General features: G+C 50.5%; 7 protein-coding genes across 7 annotated transcripts; 4 read left to right on the top strand and 3 right to left on the bottom strand.

Annotated features, from left to right (window-relative positions):
- The first annotated feature begins 130 nt into the window (after window positions 1-130).
- BJX68DRAFT_118773 (uncharacterized protein) lies at window positions 131-935 on the top strand. Its single transcript, XM_071036071.1, has one exon. It carries the CDS (start codon window positions 275-277, stop codon window positions 824-826), a length of 552 nt encoding a protein of 183 aa, XP_070904667.1. The 5' UTR covers window positions 131-274; the 3' UTR covers window positions 827-935.
- A 730-nt stretch (window positions 936-1,665) lies between these two features.
- Window positions 1,666-2,538, top strand: BJX68DRAFT_118782 (uncharacterized protein). Its single transcript, XM_071036072.1, has one exon. It carries the CDS (start codon window positions 1,950-1,952, stop codon window positions 2,406-2,408), a length of 459 nt encoding a protein of 152 aa, XP_070904666.1. The 5' UTR covers window positions 1,666-1,949; the 3' UTR covers window positions 2,409-2,538.
- A 1,633-nt stretch (window positions 2,539-4,171) lies between these two features.
- On the bottom strand, window positions 4,172-6,704 carry BJX68DRAFT_118692 (serine/threonine protein kinase SAT4). Its single transcript, XM_071036070.1, has 2 exons — window positions 4,664-6,704; window positions 4,172-4,606 (listed from the first exon to the last, which is right to left on the bottom strand). Exons 1-2 carry the CDS (start codon window positions 6,059-6,061, stop codon window positions 4,475-4,477), a joined length of 1,530 nt encoding a protein of 509 aa, XP_070904665.1. The 5' UTR covers window positions 6,062-6,704; the 3' UTR covers window positions 4,172-4,474.
- Window positions 6,705-11,190: 4,486 nt separating this feature from the next.
- On the top strand, window positions 11,191-11,653 carry BJX68DRAFT_262151 (uncharacterized protein; the record flags this gene model as incomplete). Its single annotated transcript, XM_071044377.1, has 2 exons — window positions 11,191-11,401; window positions 11,490-11,653. The coding sequence occupies 2 exons, from the start codon at window positions 11,191-11,193 to the stop codon at window positions 11,651-11,653; spliced, it is 375 nt and encodes a 124-aa protein (XP_070904664.1).
- A 457-nt stretch (window positions 11,654-12,110) lies between these two features.
- Window positions 12,111-12,828, bottom strand: BJX68DRAFT_262150 (TRAPP subunit BET5; the record flags this gene model as incomplete). The annotated part of the gene is made up of 5 exons (XM_071044376.1): window positions 12,111-12,128; window positions 12,177-12,265; window positions 12,317-12,462; window positions 12,520-12,733; window positions 12,792-12,828. The coding sequence occupies 5 exons, from the start codon at window positions 12,826-12,828 to the stop codon at window positions 12,111-12,113; spliced, it is 504 nt and encodes a 167-aa protein (XP_070904663.1).
- A 598-nt stretch (window positions 12,829-13,426) lies between these two features.
- BJX68DRAFT_262149 (putative calcium/calmodulin dependent protein kinase) lies at window positions 13,427-16,124 on the top strand (the record flags this gene model as incomplete). Its single annotated transcript, XM_071044375.1, has 6 exons — window positions 13,427-13,524; window positions 13,613-13,682; window positions 13,733-13,882; window positions 13,943-14,737; window positions 14,789-14,926; window positions 14,976-16,124. 6 exons carry the CDS (start codon window positions 13,427-13,429, stop codon window positions 16,122-16,124), a joined length of 2,400 nt encoding a protein of 799 aa, XP_070904662.1.
- Window positions 16,125-17,078: 954 nt separating this feature from the next.
- Window positions 17,079-20,173, bottom strand: set2 (SET and WW domain protein; the record flags this gene model as incomplete). The annotated part of the gene is made up of 4 exons (XM_071042581.1): window positions 17,079-17,696; window positions 17,744-17,824; window positions 17,888-19,509; window positions 19,654-20,173. 4 exons carry the CDS (start codon window positions 20,171-20,173, stop codon window positions 17,079-17,081), a joined length of 2,841 nt encoding a protein of 946 aa, XP_070904661.1.
- Window positions 20,174-22,600: the final 2,427 nt, after the last annotated feature.

Raw genomic sequence — 22,600 nt, 5'->3', positions numbered from 1 at the left:
TACGGTCGCAGGTATGGAGACTAGGTTCATGTACAGCCTGATGAATATAGGCAACACCAAACTGCGGGAAACCAAACACTAGACGCTGGCTGACAGTCTGATAAGCTAATGTAAGCCGGCAGTAGCAGGGCGAACACTACTAAGAAGCTCTCCTGCGAAGACTGCATCTCACCCTTGTCCAAAACGCGGCGATGGTACCGGCGAAAGCACGTACTCGACCAATTCCTTCATTGGAAGGTATTGCAAGCAGTCACTAGCAATCATTCGCAAAACGATGGCAGCAGCCACCGTGGTGACCAAAGCAACCTCAAACTACCACCCAGGAACAGATCACCCGCCGGCGAGGGTAGTTGCATTGAAGATATTAGCTCGGACGACATGTTGGTACAAAAGAGTCTTCTTCTCCCAAATCACTAGCTCTGATTCTTCTTTTCGGCACGGAATTAGGAAGTGTCGGTCTTTGGCTTGCGCTGGATACAATCTGGGACCCTATAACACGCAGAAAGCCTCATTGCCAGTCAAAGTGGGACACTTACTCTTTGGTGAATCGCACCGATGCCGAGCGCCTCCTGACTCGGTGGAACACTCCAGCTCTGAAAGATGGATGTCTGCTGCAATGTCGACGGCATGCCTTTACTCTCGTAAAAGTGGTCGGGAAGGCAAAGCGTCCGGCAACAAGCCTACAACAAGCTACGGCTGTGCTAGCATCCAGAGGATAAGATACCGACGAGCGAAGATGAGCTCGGCGCCTGCTCATTCATGCCCCTCATATTCGCACTCAGCATGGTGGCCTGGACAAGTTTCTCTAGGCCTCAAGCGTCTGTGAGCATCAGTTTGGGAATTTGTTTGGCAAAGTTCTGTGTTAAGTGTAGGCGCTCCTGGCTTCGAATTCTGTCTTCCGCGGCATGCTATATCCCCATTCATAAGCATATGGTTGGCGAGAAAAGGCATCAACGCTCCTTGGTGGTCCTTGTCAGATGGCCCCCATCACCGCGTTTCCATTGAGCAAGCAGCATCACGCCTTCCGTGGACTCTGCAGAGCGATCAAAGTGAGAAACGACATTGCGATCCCAACTCCGCGCACTTGATCGATTGCTGTTCCCTTGTCCTGAAGCAGTGCTTCCCTATGGTCTGGTCTGGTCGAACTAGAATACCGCCCACAATTGGAGCGCTTCCAGAGGAATTCCCTGCAATTCCAATCGGAGGGACAATCGATTGAATTGACAACAGTCGCAAGCTCTCGGTTGCCGTCGGGTTCGATCTGACGTCAGAGGAAGCCTGCCCGTCGTGTGGCCATGCTGCGCCCTCATTATTACCGCCGAGGGATCGACGAGAGCGAAGCCATACAAACCCCGTATCTAAGGCCTTGAAATTACAGGACCTGACACAGTAAGTTACAGCCCTATGAAACATGAATACCTGACGAACGGCCATAATTTCTTTTTCGTGGCTTCACTAGGTCATCCGTCGTTCACAGAGCACACCCGAAACTGCAGGAAATCGACAACAATCTCCGCCCTATCACAGGCCAGATCTGGTTGCTCAGCAGGAACAGGTGATCACGGACTGCAAATAATTACTGGGCCCGGCTAGCTACGGTTTGGCCTGAAGAGCCTGGCAGTGTTTCACGGGACTCGTGGAGACGACAGGATCTGCCCTCTGAGGTTTCTACCTTTTCCGGAGTGCAAGTATGAATCACGGAGAGAAATGCTTCCAAACAATCGTGCTCTAGCGCCGCTCTGGGCCTCGGCCGCGCTACGCCTTGCCAACCCTTGTGGATACAAACATGAATGCTGACTGGGAATCAACGCACAGTTTGCCAATGGACAGGTTGGTTGGGAACTCAATGTTCAAATCACTGAGCCGCTCTCGTCAGTGGGCTGGCCACACACAGTCCTACAGCCCCATGCATTGTACTGCCTTGCTGCTGTTTCGCCGAGATCGCAGCTATGCCAGCGCAAACCCAGAAACAAAAATTGTGTTGCCTATTCTTTAGAAGCGGCTCCACTACGGCGCTGAGACAACCATTGATCAGACTATTGACTCTTTTTCCCGGAAGGGAGAACGTTGACATCCTTTTGTTGATGGACGGGGCTGGATACCTCGGCGGGCTACTAACCTATACGCTAAACTGTCAGCCTGCTGGGAATGCAACTGATTCTAGGCAACCTCGATACTCTTGGTTGTTCTCGAGTGCTGCTTCCGATATCTTCGAAAATGGTCCAGGCGTTATATCGGAGTTCCGGGGAGGACAACGGTATACGAAGGTGATACAAACCAGAATCACCCATGTTGCACGACCTGTTACATTCCAGAGCAGTGGCCACTTAGTCACCCAGAAAAGCCAGCAGCAGCGCCTTTCAAATACGTCTGCTCAATCCGCAGTCTCGTGCTTCGACGCTTATTGATCCTTCATGCAATCGAGCCTAGTACGAAGAGGCTGAACTTCACCAACCTTACCGCAGTTCAATATCGCCCAGAAATTATACTAACGAGCTGCTTCTGATTAACATCAAAGAAATACAATCGGTATGATTGCCGTGACCCGATTTAGCTGCCTCGACAGCGGCATGGAGGCCGGCAGGATACCTGAGCCTCGCGAGAGGAATAATGTCTAGGCCATCCTCCTTGCATGTTGCTTTACATCCATGCACATCAGCATAATCTATGCACCGAGGTAGTATTCGCTCTTATTGCGGAGGTCTCAGAGGACCGCACGTTCTCACCTTATGTTACCCTTTTTGCTGTTACACCCGCAACAGTCCCAAAACTGTGACTGCCAAAATCGATCAGACCGAAGGGCCGGTCGGTCTGGACCCTGAATATCATCCTCTCAACCCCTGTGCCTGGCCCTGAACTCCGCATTCTCACCTCAGACCTGGCAAACCGAACCTTACTTCAAGGTAGGTTATTCTTATTCTCATCTACGAGTCTAGACTCGAGATAGACCGGTGCAGGGGGTACGTGGTCTTAGACGTAATGCAGTTATACTGTAGCCCGAGAAGTCGACTCCAAACGTATACATACAATCTAAGAAGCCGACTTATGAAAGGAATAATTGAAAGAAACTATGCATTAAATCAAGACACAGCGACACAGCGACACAGCCACCTGAGCACCACCAAGATCAGATATTCTCGTCCCAAGCGCTCTCTGCATAAACCATGCATTGATCTGCACGGAGTACTGCATGGGCCCCTTTGTGGCGCAAACTCATCCATCCATCCAACCCCTCATCTCAATGTCTCGCATCGGAATACACCCATATCCTTGGTGATATCTCAAAATCCACATGAATAGGCATTCCGGTCTCGGGAAATCCAGGAAGCGGTTCAGACTCCGCACATACATCTGCCCGCTAGATGATGATGGTTGTGATGATGATGATGATGACGATGATGATGGAAAATGGGCCGCGACAAAAGTAATATGACATTAATTAGTCTTGCATGTGTACGCCGTCGTACACAGCTTAGCTCAGCTCAGCTCAGCGCCAGCTGCATACTACATCCTCAACTCTACTCTCATTCGGTGAATACGGAGTACTCCGTAAATCCGTATGCGTACGGACCAACAAGTAGATATGAAGTCATAAGTCATAACCAGCTAAGCCACTCTTGCATTACTCCGTACTCAGATTGAGGTGAGATATCGGGGACTAAAACAAATCCGTTCGAGCAGGCAGCAACAGCTACACTTGGAAAAGAGCTTAAAGGACAGGAACTGTGATGTCGATTGGGTGGAGTATGATGTAATGCTTGGTTGGAATGCGCAAGGTGGACTCGTGGAGGGGAAATCAAGTCATCCACCATGGAATCATGTGATTGATGAATCCGGGTCTCTTTGAAGGACTCGAACAAGGGAACCATGGAACATGGGGGATTAACAGGTACGAGAAAAGAATTCTGAATCCCGACTTTGGAACAAAGCAGTGTTCATTGAGATCTTTTTTTGGACTTGGTCATTCATTATTTCGAGAATCGTTGATGTTGTTACAGTGTGTGTTGAACGACATGTCAGTCCATTCATTCGCCCAGAACCTAGGTAAAACGCCAACCCGCAAGTAATGAGAAAGAGGAAAAGGTAAGAAATTGAATGCTGAATAACAACTCGATAAAAGAATAGGCCGTAATATGGAACATATATGTTTGGACTGGAACCAGAACTCTAGCAAGGTCATGATCTTCGTTACATTAACATGAGAACGTGACGAAACCCATAAGCTAAGCAAGGCATGCACGGCATAACTGTATGAAATAGCAGAAGTCCTCCTTCTATGAGCCGTGTAAGGAAGGACTGGGACCCCCCACCGGGAAAGAAAAGGGAGAAACACATAACCACCCGTTTCTATCGTAAACAGAGGAGGTAGACAGGTATAGTTCAACCATGGAGGTTACAGAGACTGGACAAACTCAGTACCAGACAATGATTTTTCTCCAATGACGCCTGTCGTGAAAAGAGGCAAAGAAGGCTCTTAGAAGCCTTCCTCACCAGCTTGACATAATTTGATCTCGCGAACCCACTCAGATTTCAAGATCTGAGATGAGTTGATACGCCGAGATGGATTTGGGTCTAGGATGGAGTAGACGACGTTGCGGCAACGTGCCTTGAAAAAGCATAATTAGCTTGGGAGTTTTCAGCCTAATCATAGGGTGAACCTTACCCGATGTAGAGTCTCAATAGGTGCGTAACCGTCTTCATGCTTGCGTCCCTCCAGGTATCGTTTGTAAAAGTCGTCCTCATCCTTGCGAGCCAACTTCCACAGATGTCGACCGGTTCTCATGGCCATGTAGATGACCCCACAAGCCCATATATCCACTGCTCTCGGGTCAAATTCTTTGTCGGTGTACTCTTCCGGGGCGATATAAGGCGCGGAGCCACAGAGACCGGCCGTCATGTGCGCTTCCTTTTCCCACGCCATGCGGAAGCACTCGCCGTTTCCGAAATCCGTAATCTTGAGGGCGCCGTGAGTCGTCAATAATAAATTCTCTGGTTTGAGGTCACGGTGGGCGACGCCCATTTCGTGCATGTACTCCACACCCCGCATTAATTGCTTGAACAAGCAATCAGCCTCGGCAACCTCTAGCTTCCCTGCAGCCAGTACGAGGGTGTAGAGATCGCCGCCTGCACAGTACTCCATAACCTCGCAGTAGTCGCCCTTGGCGTCTTGGAGGAGGTCGAGCGTGTGGATAATGTTTGGGTGGCGAAGCGACGAAGAAATGCAAAATTCAGAGGTCAGTCGCTTTTGGTACTTTTTGCTGGTTTCTTGGGGACGACGGCGAAATTCCTTGACGGCGTACAGCTGCTCGACTTTCGAGTCCTTCGGATCCACCTTGTGAGATATTCTGACAATACCGAAGGCACCTCGCCCAACAATCTCCTGGCATTTGCCGTACTTGTCGACCAGCGATTGAGTGGCGTTAGGGCCTCCTTTCTTGTCTGCGGCCAACTTGTCTCGTTCGCTCTTGAACTGGTCGATCCACGTCGACATTAATGAAAGCTGCTGATCTTCGGCATGGTCATCTTTTTTCCGTCCACCAAGCATGTCTCGAAGGAGGTCAGTCAGTTTCTCTTGTCGTCTCGTGCTCTTGAGGTGATGGCAGTGGGAGTTATCCGGGAACGCCTCGAAGCGCTTCTGTACGATTGATCCTTCCTTCTGGTTCTTGTCGGCAGGCTTTGGTCTCTTTTCGTTTACGTCTTTGGTTGATGTTTGTCGTGAGGGAGCCCTGGACGGGGGTTTAGATGTCGGCCGAGATTGTTTTCCGGCGCCATTGGCGGAGGACTTTCCGCCATCCGAACTGCTATCTGATAATTCGCGCGATGACTCTGCTTCCCTGGGAGTGGATTTTCCCGTACTAGAGAACATGCGGGAGATGCGATTCGCCATGGTTGGCTTAGCTGGTTTCACTGAATGGGGAAGCGCTGCATCCCCATTCAGGGCAGACAGATGCATGCCTGCCAAAGCCTGTGTTACCTGTCGTTCGCCATGGTCGCTGGATATATGTGACGTTGCGGTAGAGGAAACTGTAGAGGGTACAGGGGAGGGAGATTGTGGAGTCATGTGCGGTAAATGGGAAGAGTAAAACACGGTGACAAGAGGGTGTAAAACTGCCCCCGTGAGATTATTTGGAGAAATTTGGAGAAGAAAAGACTAGAGAGCCTACAGCGCAAAGGCTGAAAGGCCAGGTAAGACCGAGATGAAGGACTGAGTGTTGAAAGAACAGGAAGGCAAGAGAGGGCGAAAGGGAAATTATAGTTGAGAAAAAGTAGTGGCCGCGCCGGTGGTGGCCGATCGAAGGCCTGAGGCTGCAGGAAGAGGCTAGTCTGTGACGGAAGTGACTCTGCGACCTGTACAGCCAAGGAAAAAGAAAAAGAAAAAAAGAAAAAGAAAAAAGAAAAAAGAGCACCGCACAGTGAGGCACGGAATGCCCAGATGGGACGGTGCTCGAGTGGAGAACCGCAGAAAGTCTTGGCTTCTATAGTCTCTTTCCAGCTTCGAGTCCTTGTTGACGGACTCGAGTCAGAGGGAAGGTTCTGGTCGGTTGATGTGACAGAGCAAGGTGTTGGAGATGAAAAGACGGAAGCAAGAATGGTCGCAGATGGTTGAAGGTGGAGTGATGCGAGATGAGGAGTGCTGAGGAGCAGGAGGCGATACTTGTATGAGCGAAAAAGTATAGCGGTCGGAGGTCTGGGAGGTAAGTACTATGTAACTACGACACTACACTCCTTTTAAGCACTGGTGCGGAAGAGGCAGGTTCAAGTTTCTTTCGAGGGTTATTTTCATGGTGACTGCTGTGGGAACCTTTTCATCATCCGTTACCCACGCATTACCGCCTGCAGCAAGCACGCTGCCAGTGGTTCTGAGAGGAGGCCGCGGATCCCTGAAAGAACTTGAACCAAAGCTGTCTTGATTAAAATATCTACCGCCTCCCCGTTTAAGCACTGTGGCTTTGATAATTACCAGCAGGAAGCGGTATTGTACCAAAGATGACTGTATGTTACAGACACAGAGGAGGGCCTTTCAGCGACGACGGAGCCTGCAACGCCGCTTCTTCCCAAAGATGATCGACGCAGTATCACTCTATCATCGCCCATCTATCAACTGACAATGATCGGAACCAACGACCGGCAAAACATCAGCTGCCAGCACAGGTGGTGTGATAATGAGAGCTCATCCGACCAGGAAATGGTATCAAGCTCCCAACATTCTCGCAACCAAGCCAACTCACCTCGAGAAGCTGCTCGCTGCAAAAGTGGCGCTCGCTTGCGCATTAATAATAAGTGGTCCATACTTCCACCACTTTCCAGCCGTTCTTCAACTTGAATCATACCAAAGACGCTGAAATACACCAGGTGGCGCGGGTCTTTCCCTCCCGGGAAGCTCCGCATCTCCCCCATGCGATGAGCTTTTGTCCTGTCAGCGACTCAGCGCTCTGTTCCTTGGACTCAACTCTGGGTCCGCCAACGCTTCCGAGCAACCACGAATCGAATGATGTGTGGTTGATGGAGTAATTCGATCGCGCATTTCTCTTTGACTAACCGGAGCAAGTTGAGCGAAATGACCAGTCGTGAAGTCTGCTCTTTGTGAATGAAGACCAGTCGGATGATGTTGTCCGCTTCAGGCCATGATTCTCTTCAAAGGATCTCAGGGCAACTGTGATGATTCGGACCCAAGAAGTGGTGGTTTCGTCAATCTCGCGAGTTTAAGAGCCGGAATGAGGCTGTGCAGAATTGGGAGTGGTGCACCTTGATCGATCCTGTCCCCCGCACATCATCATTTACAGGAGCTAATGGTTTCGCTGCGTTTGATTAGACGCATTCACGGAAGATGGCCGCTAGTAGTATCGACAGTCAACCAACACTCTTGTCGAGCTACAGATTGTGGCGGCAGGCCGAGAAAGTCTTACGCTGGACGCCAAGCTATCTCCCTCGAGACATTTGAGGGGTAGATAGCCTCAAAGGAGCTGAGTGTAATTGTTACACCAGATGGAGGGGTCGACTCATCTCCTCCTTCGCTTCCAAGGTCCGCTCGTATAGGATCCATTACACCAACAGTAGTGGCTAGCTCTGTACTAGCCTTGTCTTTTCTTCTTCCGTCTGCAAGCAACAGATACCCGCGGATGCGCCAAGTACAGAGTACTTTAGTGCTAGCTACGTGGGAGCCGTTCTTAAGATTTGTTTGACTCGAGAGTATGCAAAGATGCTATGGCTGCTATTGGACAGCTCAATTACCTCATGATGGGCAGCGTTCGCTTCTCTTCGACTCATTAGGGTACTGTAGATGATGCCTGCTTCAGGTGAGTTTGTGTGATCAAATAGATCATGGGCTTTGCCAGCGGACGAAAGGCGATGGATGCGGAGAGTTTGAGCGACGCGCCTGTCTCTCTTGGGCTGGGGATCCGTGTGGGGATCGCATGTGTCAGAGGAGCAGTTGATGCCCTTGCGGTCGATCATGAAGCATCCCAATCTCAACCAAAACAGGCAATTTTTCTCATGAAGATTTCCAACGAGCGGACAGTGATTCCATGTGGTTGGCTCAACCCACTCTGTCTATAGTTTTGGCGTTGACGGTCGATACTCGATTCCGGTATGCTGCCGGGATGGGATGGTGGATATGTATGTGCTGCTCGACAAGAGGTGTCGTTGTTGGTTCAAACACCACTCAAGTCTTCCGTTTCCAGCTTACTCCATACGGATGAGGTCGAGTAAATTCCCCAGACCTCGGCCGTTAGTCCGTCCCGCAGGATCTTGAGGGGGGAAACAAAGGGCAGCTGGTCACCGCGGAGATGCCATGCTGTTGTGCAACGAAGGCTCGCTGGACACCAAATTCATTTCCGTGCATATTGGAACACTTCCACGCTTTCGTCCCATACTGTTGGGAGAGGTACTTGTTTCGTAAAGAGTGACCGTCCTGATGCATGGAAAGAACGTCGATAAGGCCGGGATGGAGCATTGCAGATTAACACGAGGGATTTTTCTGGGCCAATAAAACGGAGGCAAATGAAGATCGAAGGACAAAAGCAAAGAAGTGGTGTCGACCAGACGGGTTTAGTTGGAGATTTCTTACTTTTGGACCACGATGCGTGGAGTGGGTCGTACAGGACGGATTGGACTGTGCTGGAAAAGGATTCTCGGACGAAGTCTTTTGAAGCTGCAGACGTGGACAGCTTCGAGTCCGCACGGTTCATGGTTCAGCACCTTGTCATTTGCAAAGTCAAGACGGAGGCGATGAGCTCCCTTGTCTTGGACTCTTGGACTGAGGATCCGCACCCTGGCTCTCACTGCATATGCATATACTCGGTAGTGCCATGAAAAGCCAATTGTCAGCTTGGCATCACAAAGAAACAGAGGCCTTCTCTTGAGCTTTCCAGTTGCCTCCGCTCCTCCGCCAGAGAGGAGCCGTCGACGGCGATGACAATTTGCATTATCCAACGCCCGCAGTGACGCGTGACCACATAAAGAAGTGGCACGTTAATTCGAGGAACCAGGAAAGCGAGCCAACCAGATGGGCCTTACTATATAATATCAGGGATCTGGCATAGGGTTTGACCCCTTGGTCCGTCCAGCGCAGCATTGCAAAGTACCACACCTTAAAACACCGCCTAAGGCCCAGGATTTGCCGACCACTTGCCAGAATGGTAAATCCATGCCGAAACACCACGCGCCGATATCGTCTATCCTAGGTTCTCGCCAAGCTGGCGAATGGACTTTGGAGTCCTCGGTTGCTCTGCTATATGCACCAACAAGTATCTCCGTGTCTTTCCTGGCTTGGTTGTTTTTGGCAGCTCAAGCTCGTCTTTTCTTCGAGAACTCGCGACCGCAGGTTGAGCGATTGGTCCCAGCCGAAGGATCAAACCACGCATTCAGCTCCAAGTAGGAATGGAGATGTGGGATGCGAATAGCCTGACTAATGTGATGAACTGACGGTGAGTGAGTCTCGGCGACGAGCCGACTTACTCAACACGACGCGACCATGCATTATTCCAGCTTTCCCTCGATTTCTCAAATTTACACTCTGGAGTCCACAGAAACCTGGAGCCTAAAGTGGAGGTGAGGGACGAGAGATGGAACCACCCTGAACGAATAAAATCGGAACAGCCAACAATATGCCCGTTTCAACGGTTCAAGCTTCGGCTCTCCTCTCGGGCCAAGATAGTAGTTAGGCCAAAGGCGAACAATTTCAGCACAACACACGGACGCTCGGACTAATCTTCACCTTGAGAGAGATTGAGAGACGGAATCAACCTGCTCGTCCTTCGAGAAATTATAATATCCAATCGTGAGACTGTATCATTGGAGGCAAAACTTTCCATCCAACCCAGCCCTTTGTCTATCTGTCTCTACCCCCTAGCTCTTTACCCTGCATGCAGCTGGACGAGCAGGAGCAGCTCGGTTGCATGTACGGAAATAGGAACTGATCTGATTGCTGCATATGTCCCATGTATAGTCCTGCCTGTATACTCTGCATTATCAACTTAGCACGACCCACCGGCCCTCGGGCGCAATCCTGAAATGATGTTGCTCGCTCCTTTAAATCATACAACGTGTTCAGTGAGCATCTTATTGGTGAGGTTGCAGCGATTAAGGCTTTTCTTGGCTTTTCCCTCCCTTTTCTTTGTGGATCTTCATGTCTACAGAATACTAGTAGTATATTTTGTTGGTAAAGGCAATGGGATAGGTATCTTATAGATAGTATCTAGATACCTGTGTGTGTACACAAGAAAGATATGCAATTCTTTCAGCGAAAATTTAAAGCTACCTTGAAATACATTATAATAAGAACATTCATGTGGAGATAATAATAACCCGAACTCAACGAGGTAGTCTGAGGTCATCCTCCAGTATCATTTTCCCAAACCACAAACGCAATAGTCAACCACGTGCATCTACCAACAACTATCCAGATCAATCAGACCATCTCAAGACTAAACCAAGAGCGCCTATACTTCGTGTCAATTACCCCCTCCCAGCACCAGTTCCAATGGTTCACCCACCCGCATATGTCATACACTTTTGACACAACCCTGACGTCGGCTGCCTGAGGTCAATATAGCCTCATACCTCTTGATCCAGAACGTATATATAGATCCCATGAGATTATGACGCCCCGAAACAATGAAAATTTTACCTACTACCTACTCACTACCTCATTTTCTACACAACCCAAGCCAAAGAGAAACCATAACCAAGATGTCGAACCGCGCCGAACGTCAAGCTGAAGACGCCTACGAGCGCGAGAACGATGCCGACGCCCCCGTCTCCGGCGACTACTATGATAATAGCTACGCGTACGAGTCAGGCGAGGGCGGGAAGTTCTCCATGGGGGTTCCTGTTCAGAGGGACGAAGAGGAATATGAGGATCCGATGCAGCCGCCGTTCTCGAACACTCAGGAGCAGCTTGGTATACCTCCCCTTCTCACTTTTATTTTTCCCGGCCTGGGCTCTCGATGGTCGATTGTGAAAGGGCTAATGTCCGATTTTCTTGTCAGAACGCGATGAGCGCGAGGCGATTGATAAGTCGAATATAATGAAAGGTGGACTGCGTCATGCGAAGCCAAGGTATAAAGGCGGGTACAACGAGGGTCCTGATGAGGATGATTTGCCTGCTGAGGTGGAGGAGACTGGGCAGTCTGATACTAGGAGAGTCATCTGAGTTTGGTCTTTCAATAAGCTGCAAGGGGACTATTGGAGTATTTGGTTTGTATTGTGCTGTGAATATTTGAAGAAAATGTATGATATGTCATGTTCTCATTGATTGTTCGTTATATGGATATTCTCTTCGATGCTTGATTATAAGGCAGTAGTGCTTCTCATGTCTAAGCGTAGCCAGAGGGCTACTGTAGCTCTCTTCATAAAGGACGACCAGTCCTGATCCTAAGCATAGGATTACCGGCCACTGGTTGTCCGGTAGCAGGAGCTTGAGGCGTCATCCCTGCTATTGGACTTTCGCGGCCCAACACTGCTAGCGTACCGGGAGAGGCCGATGGCTGTCGGTTCAAACCGTTTGCGATGGCGGCTCAGTGATGGCTTTTTGAGACTCAAAAGACCCGTCCCGGTCCATTTCCGGCCAAGTTCGGAGGGCTGAATCGTTTGTATTCCCAATACGTGGTTTAAGCAAGGACCTTGGTCTGTGTGGTGTCAGGACATATTCTTCGATAAGGTCGATAAGAACGTACCACAAACTGTTCTAATGATTGCTCAAACAGTTCATTATTCACGCCGACACCACCCGGGTGCTCAACCGGGGATAGCGGATTCTTGACGACTGTTCAAGCCGAATTAGCACCGCCACTCAGAGACCACTCATCAGACCTACCATATTCCACGTAAAGATTGATATAGATCTGCTGCAGAGCAACCCGCATATTTGGACTCTTGGTATCCGTGAGCATCACGAACTTGATGTTGGTAGGAGTCTCGTAGTAGTGAAGCTTATATTGGCTCGTGCGGTACGTGACGAAGCTGGAATTGGCCTTTGTTATCATCACACGGCCATAGCAGACTGATCGAAAAGCTCACTTGTCGTCCTCTCCTCCCAGTTTCCGCGCCATATTTCGAAGAGAGAATACGGTCCCGAATATTAGCTTCGCATCGTCGTCCTGCGATCGTGTAGAAGGGCCGGAAACGCTTGTTAGCCCGTTGGCTACCGTTGGGGTATCGGAGACAGGTCGCGGTGATTTGCCGGTGATCGAGGCAGGTCGGGGGAGCCAGCGTCGCTTGTATATGCACTCAGCTAGAGATTGCTAGAGATTAGCAATTGGTTTAAAACGGAAGAAGCAATTCCGGCTTACCGTGGCGGTCGAAGATGTAAAAGGAATACACAGTCATCGCGTTGATGCTGACACGTCAGAGAATCGCTCGACCAGGCTGAGTTCAATTGCGAGTCGGCGAGGAGGTGCCCCCTGAACAGTTAACAGCGGATGATGCGGTATAGCAGTGGGCGGTGAACAGCGACTGTTTACAATTGTCGTTCAGCTGAGAGGAGAGCACTTTGATGATTTGATCGACCGGAGAATTGTTGGAGTGACAGAACATTTGGCGGAGAAGCCGTGGAAGAGCGGAGGATGTTCTAAATATAGGTGTTGCTTTGATGGTTGTTTGGATTGTCGAAGCATTTCATGAGATTTCATCTTTATCGCGCTCTTCAACTTTTGACCCCTCTCTCGCCTCGCCCTGACAGCTCTCGCCTTTCAGCACCAGCGAAACCCCCATTAGCTCACCAAGCTCAGTCCTCCACGCGGTGAGTGGCTCTCTTATCTGGATCGCGCTGCCCCTCCACCAGCGGTCTTCCCCCACATTATCTGACCAGGCAACCGGATTTCAAGACCCTTTCTCCTCGGGCTCTCGAAGAATAGCGTGACTGCTACACCTGCTGTGTTCTCTTCCCTCACCGCTGGCTTTCTGCTGTCTGTTGCGTCAATAATCGATGGCCAACGAGAGTGCTAGCTCTCTGGAACAGGATGCTAGTCAAGGGTCTGCTGCCCGTCCAGATCCTCCTCCCCGTCCATCTCCCGCCCGCTATGCGTAGGTTCCCCAAAAAAAACTTCCATTACATTGAACAATACCTACTCGTTTCAAGGGACGTCTAGGCAACAATAACTAAGTTCTGAAGGTCAACCCCATCCTTCGAAAGCCCGCAGAGACACCACCGCCGCAACCCGATAGCCCGGCGTCCGGTAAAGGTAAGTACTAATTTCACCTCACTAGAACAATTATTGACGCAATTGATAAGGAAACACTCAATGCTCGATCTCAGTACACTCTCAGCCAAGATGACGGCACTGCTGAACACAGAATCAACCAATATGTGATCAGACAGGAGATTGGCCGCGGGTCATTCGGAGCCGTTCATGTAGCAGTCGATCAATATGGGAACGAATACGTGCGGAATTCTTTACTTGTGCATGCTTCGAGGTGCATGTGCCACGCTGACCAATATTAGGCTGTTAAAGAATTCTCAAAAACACGCCTAAGAAAGCGCGCAAAGTCGCACCTTTTGCGGCGATCTCGAGGTCCCAAGCGTTCGGCCGATGGCTTCAATTCTCCCCTCCACCGACAGGGAGCCGGCATTGGAGACGAGGAAAAGTTGAATGCTCTGTACCTGATCAGAGAGGAAATCGCCATCATGAAGAAGCTGCACCATAATAACCTGGTGTCGCTGATAGAAGTCCTGGATGACCCATCGCAGGACTCTTTGTACATGGTCATGGAGATGTGCAAGAAAGGAGTGGTCATGAAAGTCGGCCTCGAGGAAAGAGCGGATCCGTACGACGACGAGCGCTGCCGTTGTTGGTTCCGTGACCTAATCCTGGGAATCGAGTACCTTCATGCGCAGGGCATCGTGCACCGAGACATCAAACCAGACAACTGCTTGGTAACTAGCGAGGATGTCCTCAAAGTTGTGGACTTTGGAGTCTCAGAGATGTTCGAAAAGGACTCTGATATGTTTACGGCCAAGTCCGCGGGTTCGCCTGCCTTTTTGCCACCTGAGCTATGTGTCGTCAAGCATGGCGACGTCTCGGGAAAGGCAGCCGATATATGGTCCATGGGTGTGACCTTGTACTGTCTACGATACGGTAGGCTTCCATTCGAGAAGCAAAGTATTTTCGAACTCTACGAGGCCATAAAGAACGACCCACTTGTTTGTGAAGGGGAACTTGACGAAAGCTTCAAGGACATGATATCGCGGATACTAGAAAAGGACCCGGCGAGAAGAATACAGATGGATGAGCTGCGTGTAGGTGGTGTCGCCCTATTCACCGACTTGCTGGTCTAACAACCAAACTAGGAACACCCATGGGTAACAAAAAATGGCATGGATCCTCTGCTGTCAAAGGCCGAAAACACAGCAGAAATTGTTGGGCTTCCTACTGAAGAAGAAATGAACTCCGCCATTACAAATAGCCTTGGCAATGTTTTAGCAGTGGTATGTACCTGGATGCTTTTGATTGGGGCAAGCTTAACAATGTGTGCAGGTGAAAGCAGTAAAGAAGTTCAAAGGCCTTCTCGGCCCAGGCAGGGCTGAACCACCGATGCAAAGCATTCTCGGTCAGGAGTACGAGGGCCGCTTTGTTGAGCCTCCGATGGAAATGGATCCAGAGGAAAGCGTCTCTCTGCCTAGCATGACCAGTTCCAACAAGAGTCAAAGCTTGAACACATACAATCGAAAAGCCCTCGAGCGTGATTACGTCCTCAAAGGGTATCATCAACAAAAACCGGGCGCCCCCAACTCATCGCTAGGCAACAGTGATTCTCCGGTTGGGATCACTGGCCTCTGGACCAAGCCAGAAAAGAAAGAATCGGGCTCAAATTGGAGCTTGAAGATGAAAGATGAGTCTGTTGGCGACGAGAACTCGCCATCTCCACAAGTCCCCTTGTCCCGGGCTAGCTCAACCACCACCAAGCGCAGCATCGAAGGAACCCGAGGCCACGCCCGAGATCCCCTCGAAGAAGATTGCCCCTTCCTATTCATCGGCCCTTCAACCTTTACAGGCTCAAACATCCCAGATCCCAGCAACACTGGCGGCCCATCCATGATTCTCGAACCAGACGACTCGGAAACCCCCGGCGCAGACCAGTCGGACGTCTCCTACCCGATGGTCAGCGAATCCCCGGGCGCTGCCGACTTTGACATCTACGAGACAGCCTACCGCCAAGAAGTCGAACGCATCAGAGCCCACACTACCACACGCGCCGTGCCAATGGTATACCTAACGCGGCGCGTCGACGGGAAGGACGAACTCATGAAGCTCGTGCGCGAAACAACAATGAGCGAGCCCGCGCTAGGAATCGGCCGAAAGGTCACGATCCCACAAACGCAGAGCTTCGGCTCCGCAGTGGGAATCATCAGGGCGCAGCTAGAGCTGGATCGAAAGAAGCAAGAACAAGCCGCGCAGGGCGAGGATCAGGATCAAGGTCAGAGCCGGGAGTCCAGCACCGTTGCCCCCTCGCAGCCGGTTACAGCGTCCTCGCCGCCATTGACTGTTACGCCGAGTCCGGAAGAACCCACGACATCGACAACATCCGTCGTAGTCTCAGGTACCACAATTGCCTCGGAATCATCTTCCCCGGAGGGCCAGAGATCAAGGTTACGCAACCTACTTGGCCGTGTCAAGCACAGTTGAATGTCCGGAGGATTTCATTTATCTAGATACCATACTATGTACACTGGAATGAATACCCCAAGTTGATGCCTCGCGAGGTTAGTGGCTATACCTAGTAGGTTGCGAGCTTAGCGCTGCCGTAGAATTAGCAGTATCTAGTACTCTGGAAGCTCCCTAAATCAGTACTATAACGTATCAAATGTGCGCAAGCCCCAAGTACCGTAGGTTTACAGAATATGATGACGAATATGACCTTAGAAGAAGAGAGCATGCTCCTAGCGGCCGCATGACCGGAGCTCTGAAACAAATGAACGAAGGAACACTACAGTCCGTTCGTTCCCTTTTGGGCACAGACTGGAATAAGACCACGCTACTACTAAGTACCTAGGTATGTTCTAGGTCTTACTAACTAATAGAAGTACAAATAGTAGAAGGAAAGAAATGAACCGCCATTTTGTCTTCCACGAGAGATAAACCAGGCACCTGTGACCTACTAGTATATACTAGTATGAAGGTGTAGGCGCCCTACCAAGACTATGGTAGTGCTAATAATTAGTAGCTAATTATACAAGAAATGAGAAAAAAAAAAAGCTCTGCAAACCAACGCCTTCCTTGCTCTTGGTACCTGAGATGCTTGATATCCGTGGCAGATCATTTTTTGGGGTCGAGTTTAACGGCACTGTGCGAGATTGTAGCCCCAAACTAAATAAAGCGATTGAAGTCAACGGGACTGGAATGGGATGGGTATTTGAAAAGAAACAGATGACGATGATACTTATTAGGAAATCAAGCTGCGTGCGCACGAAGATGAAAACTCCCAAACCCCATGCATGCAATGCTGACCCGACCCGAACCGTCCCAAAAAAAACCTGATTAAGTTCCCCTTATCCGTTACTTTGGCAGTAATATCGAGATTCGAGGAGGATAAAGAAGAGAAGTGTAAAAGAACAGGGCGAGAACGAGTGAGGAAATGGATCACACATTTCCCTCGATGCCAATTTGAGTTCGGTGCGGTTGGTTCATGTCTGTATAGCCCTCAAAATCCTCGTGCTCGTTCCCATTCGTGTCTGCGTCTGCGTCTGCGTCTGGGAGTTCGGTGTCATCTTGCGGAGGAGGCGGCGGCGGCGGAGGTGGTGTTGGATTCCTGACGAGGACGACCTCGTCGGCTTCGCCCTCACCATCGCCTTCAGGGTCACTTCTTAGGCTCGCGTCATCGTCGGGGCTGATGGCCGGCGGAGGTGGCGGCAGAGGACTAAAAGATCGTTGGCGTTTCGTCAACGAATTCGGCGTGGAATCATCGGGCGTGTTTCCATCCCCAACGCTGAGCTCGTCCCGCTTTCGTTTGAGACCGCCAGTTCCGCCCTTTTCGGTGCTGCCTTCGTCGTCTGACATCTTCACGTCCGGGGTCTCATCGCCGCCTCCCTTTGCAAGCTTCTCCGCTTTGCGCTGTTCATGAGCTTGGTGCTTGGCGACAGCTTTGTCGAAGAACTCTTTGCAGAAATTTTTCACCTTCTTTTGCTGTTTTTCGTCGATTTTCGTGGGATCTGCGACGCGGTTGTTCTTAAAGTCTGAGTTGACCAACTTTTTGGCGACCTGTACTTTGTCAATTATCGCAGACCAAAACAGGGGCCTCTGCTTACATCTTTGGCATATCGCTTGAGGTCATCCTTGGGAAGCTTGTGTTTGAACTTGTCGACGACATACTTCACATGCGGATACAGCTATATCAATCAAATCAGCAATAATCAAGATAGCTGTTCCAGTACCAAAATGACAAGACTTACCGTGTTTTCATAGAGCTTCTTTTGCTTCTCCTCGCTGTAGCTTTTCCACTTTTCCTGTTGGTCTCTCCCTTCAGCCGCCGGCTTGGACGGTTGAGGAGTCAGAGGCGTGCCTGTCTTCTCCTTGGGCGTCTGCTCCTTCGCATTCATGATACCATCGATGATATCCTGCAAGGCCTTGTCTCTTGACTCTTTCGGCGGAGGTGGCGGCTGAGGAGCCGGCTTCGTTGGCCGAGTCCAGGTGGTATCTCCTTGAGCCGAGTAGTAGTATTTGCGGCCGTTGGATTCCGCGGCAAACCATCCTTGCGGCAGGGGTTGAAACCGCTGACGGAATGGCCGAGTGCCGTGGTGTTGAGGCGGGTTTCTTGGGCCAGGCCCGCCACCTCGTTTCTGCGCGGCTGGCCCACGGGGTGCCTCGATGGATCGCGACCGCGATCGCGATTTTGACCGGTGCCGTCGCTCGTCGGTCACATTCTCCCGTCGCTGGAACTGGCTTACAGCCGGCGTGGAAGCATTCGGATCCCGTTTCATGCGCGGAATACGATACCCGACTTCCAGAGTCGACCAGACTTGCAGGAGGCTGGCCGCTTTTTGTTCAACTCCTTCATTCCCGCAATTGGCTAGTGGTCGGATTGTCGACTCGATTTTGGAGTCGATGATCTTGTTCCGCGTCAGACGGGGAAATTTGTCCAAGATGTCCAGAATCTGCAATACAACGTTGAAATCATCCTTCCACATGGCCAACTGCGAATTGAGAATTTGGTAGCCGTGCATCTTCACCACACGATTGCGCACCCGCTCATCCTCGCAACGCTGGATGCGCCCGAGAAGTTTGACAGCAATCCATTTCTCCTTGCACTGCATCAGAGCTGCCATAACCTTCGTAACACCATTTTCGTCCAGAGACTTTGGTTGTACGCTGTCCACATACTCTTCATCATCCTCACCCATCTTCTTCTTCCGAGGCCGCTTCGCTACCGCAGTATCCCATCCTTCTGCATCGTCAATACCCAGAGCTTCAATGGTCGCATTTGACAATTTAGTAGCACGTTCCGTCTGTGTTCTCCCACCAATGAAACCTGTGCAGTTGGGCTCGGCGCAGTAACAAGGCTGAGGGTCTGCGCCGTATCGATCCACGTTGTAATTGAACACTAGCTCCTCTCCGGCCTGAATGTGTCGTTCGGCGAATATACCCATGCGGAGTTTCTCTCCAACCACCCACTTGTCCACATAGCAGTTGGGATTGCAAGAATGGTTACAGAAACGGCCGAGGTTGCCTTTCTTGGTGGCATCCACAAATTCGCCCTTGCTGAGAGACATGAAGTAGAAATGCTTGATCCCTTCTTCATCGTATTGTCTCATGCGGCGGTGAAATGGTCCCTCATTAATAACTTCACCCACATACTCATAGATGAACTGATGCGGTCGTAGATCTTCTTCCGCGCGGAGCCCATAGCCTTTTTTCTCGGTCTTGATGACTGCCACGCGGGCATATTCCCTGCGCTGAAACCGTTGATTCTGGCAGTCAGGGCCACATCCACAATCGCTCATGCATTCGATCTTTGTTGCGCGGTTTATACAATCCGAGTCCTCCCCGCAAGCCCGATTTATTGAACTGGATGAATCTAGTCATGTTAACTTAGTACGTAAAATAGAATCTGGCGATGCGAGAAGCATTGGAGGTAATTTTCAGATTCATTATTGAAGGGAAAAAAGGGTTCGAGGAGGCGGCACGAAACAGACAAGATAGGAAAAAAAAGCCGACTCACCCCATTCTTCTGTACAATCACATTCCATAGCGTGTTCCGTGTATCCCATGTATTTATTTGCATACTGACAAGACTGGATGACCTCAAAGGTCTTTTGGGCGTCCCGCGTACTATCCGGCAAATGTGAAAAGAGCTGTGGCGGTCGCGGAACGACCTTCTGCGAGGAGCTACGGGCCAACTTGGGAGGCTGCCCTGGCTCTAGTTTGACAGAAATGCCTCCTCCAACCTTTTCAGTGCTAGACTTGTCATTATCTTCCCCCTTGAGATTCCCTTCATCAATCTCAGACGGTTCCGTCTTGATCGGAGTTCGTGATGCGGATCGCGATTTGATCAGAGACGGCGTGGCTCGCTCATCGTTGGTCGAGGGCACAGGGTACGCGGCGTGCGAGTCGGGCTCGTTGGCCCCTCCGCCGTTGGAGATTGGAGCATCGGTGGCATTACCGGATGGCTCCAATTTCATTGCAGTGACTGCATCGGCGACGGTTTCTGACTGAGGGTCCGCGTTGTCATGAGTGGACATGACGACACGGACAGCGCGCGCAAAACTATCAAGAGCCAAAGACGGCGTGCCAGACAACGGGCGGAGGTCGGAGGAGTCGTGACAATAGAAGAGGGGTTGGCGGAAATGAACGACGCGGGAATGGGGGTTGAGCAGTGAGAGAAAAGAAAGAAGAAAAGGAAGGACAAAAGCAAGAGGTTTGACGTTGGAGGGGGTAGGGATTGGAAGAGCAAAAGAACTTTTGAGATTCTCAAGTCACTGTCGAGCTTCTTTCCGTCCACGTTTTCGCGGGTGCCAAGACATAATAGTGGAAGACGATGGACAATGGACCACGCCTCAATCTGCGCATTCTATCTATTCTATTTCCCTCTGTGCTTGTGTACATTCATCTCCAAAGGCCCTGTTCTCTTTCTGCCAACTGACCAACATATTGTTCCTGACCCAGCCCTCAGACTATGTATCGTCGCGCACAAAGAGGCGCTGCCCAGTCAGCCTTAATGGAGGGGACTTGACTCCAAGGGGGCAGTCAAAGAATGGGTGTCAAGAAGGGACTGGGTCGAGGAATTGAGTTGTCAATCGGACCAAATTGTTTGGCGCCATGCGGATATCAGCTGTAAGCGATGGGAGAATGTCGACTCTGTGCACATCTTCCTTCCTTCGCCGATGAAGTCAGAATTTCACCATCCCAGATCCTACAAGTCCCTTATCTGTGATTGGTACTCCATAACAAGTGTCAGCCAGATCTGTTAGCACAAGTCCACGCTTTTGTTGTTCATCCCCCCAGCACTGCAAAGTGGTTGGATCGCTGCAAACGAGGTTCTCACTGATCATATCACGTTGACCTCGGGATTGCCTGACTCGTAAGACTATACCCGCGTCGGGCTGTGGTTTGAATGGCATCGCATTCTTTTCGTCAAGGTATATGAGTGGTAAAAAAAAGATGAGCGCGTTCAAGTTCCTCTTAGTCGGGGGAGTGATGAGCCGTTTCTAGCGAGGAAAGGGAGACGATATTAAGGCAAATCTGGCGCATCCCACAACAACAACGGGCAGAGAGCGCGATTCAGCGCCCGCCAACCGATTCATGATCCAATGCACAGCAGAGGAAGATCATAGGCCACAAGAGGGCCAAATTGTCGAGGCAACCCGACGTGCAGCCAGGATGTACGAAGAGGCGAATTTACACCGGAAGCCACGGGGACAAAATGCAGGGAACTCAGATGGAACACGGTGGGAATTGATGATTGACCAAGGATGGTATGACGGACTCGGGGAATTTTCTACCGCTCTCGAGCGTTGGTGCGGATTTGGGCGGTTAGCGATTGGACAAGAGCTCTCCATTTTGGATGCTGCATGAGCGCGGGTGAGGGTGCAGATGGGCCTACTCCGAGGAGGAGGGATTCTTGATTTTAGTATGTACTTTAGACTTGGAGCACGTCGCGCTTGATGGAGAACTTACCGGGAATTCCGGAAGCTCCACGGCTGAATGGCTTTGTTCAAGAAACGACGGGCTTGCTTTAGTTGAGCCGAGTGTTTGAGATGTCCAGAAGCGCAGAAGAACGGAAGAACGAAGAAGAATCGCCAATCCAGATGGAGTTCCGTGCATGAACGGGTGTTGCCTCGAACAGCCAGGGCCAGATGTCGATTTATTGAACCTTGGAAGTGCTGCTGATCAGGGGAAACTTAAAATAAATAGATAGATTGAAATAATACGTACCTCGGAATAATACGTGGTCGCCCAAGAGTGGTCTTGCAGAACCTCGATAGACTCTACTAAATCTTGATGTCTCCCAGCGACTGCATGACACTCGAAACAACTGGATCAAAATATTCCATCATGCGACATAGAGAAGGCCGATCAACCGCTTCATCCAGTATTCCTGGTCCCTGGAACCATGATGCCCCAGGCCAGACGTCGTAACCAGGAGGATCTAATTATTACAAGCGTGACCGTGGACTGGGTCTGATTCCTGATTCCTGAATCCTGACGGGTACCTGAGAGGGTAGTGGGGCTTCCTTTGCTTCCGCCTGCCAAAAAGTCACGGATTGGGACTTCCCAAGTTTCAACTTCCCTTGTCAAGTTCCAGCCAGGCGCTGTTCTCCAGCATCTTTAGCTGCCTCTACTTCACAGTCAATATCAAAGCTCATCATATAGCAACTTTCCAAAAGACTTCGATTCTATCTCTCCACAAATTTATGGACATGACTCCAATTCGATCTCCGCAGCAGCATCCTGCCGGGCGACTCCCGAACGGTTGATTCAAATCGGCGGGGCGTCCTCTCCTGCATGCCGATGGTTCTCGTGCATGGACCATTATTATGTATTATTGACTGGGTAATATCGATCGAATCTTCTTTCAGAAGAAATCTACTAATAATAATAATAGCAAGGAAAAAACAGGCATCCCACCGGGGGCCAGATGCTGCTGGCTCGTTCAACCTCGCCCCCGT

The sequence above is a fragment of the Aspergillus pseudodeflectus genome (assembly GCF_044049435.1).
Source record: "Aspergillus pseudodeflectus strain CBS 756.74 chromosome Unknown BJX68scaffold_3, whole genome shotgun sequence".
Classification (NCBI taxonomy): domain Eukaryota; kingdom Fungi; phylum Ascomycota; class Eurotiomycetes; order Eurotiales; family Aspergillaceae; genus Aspergillus; species Aspergillus pseudodeflectus.
Note: the sequence above shows the minus strand (reverse complement) of the source record. Positions and strands in the feature narration are given on the sequence as shown.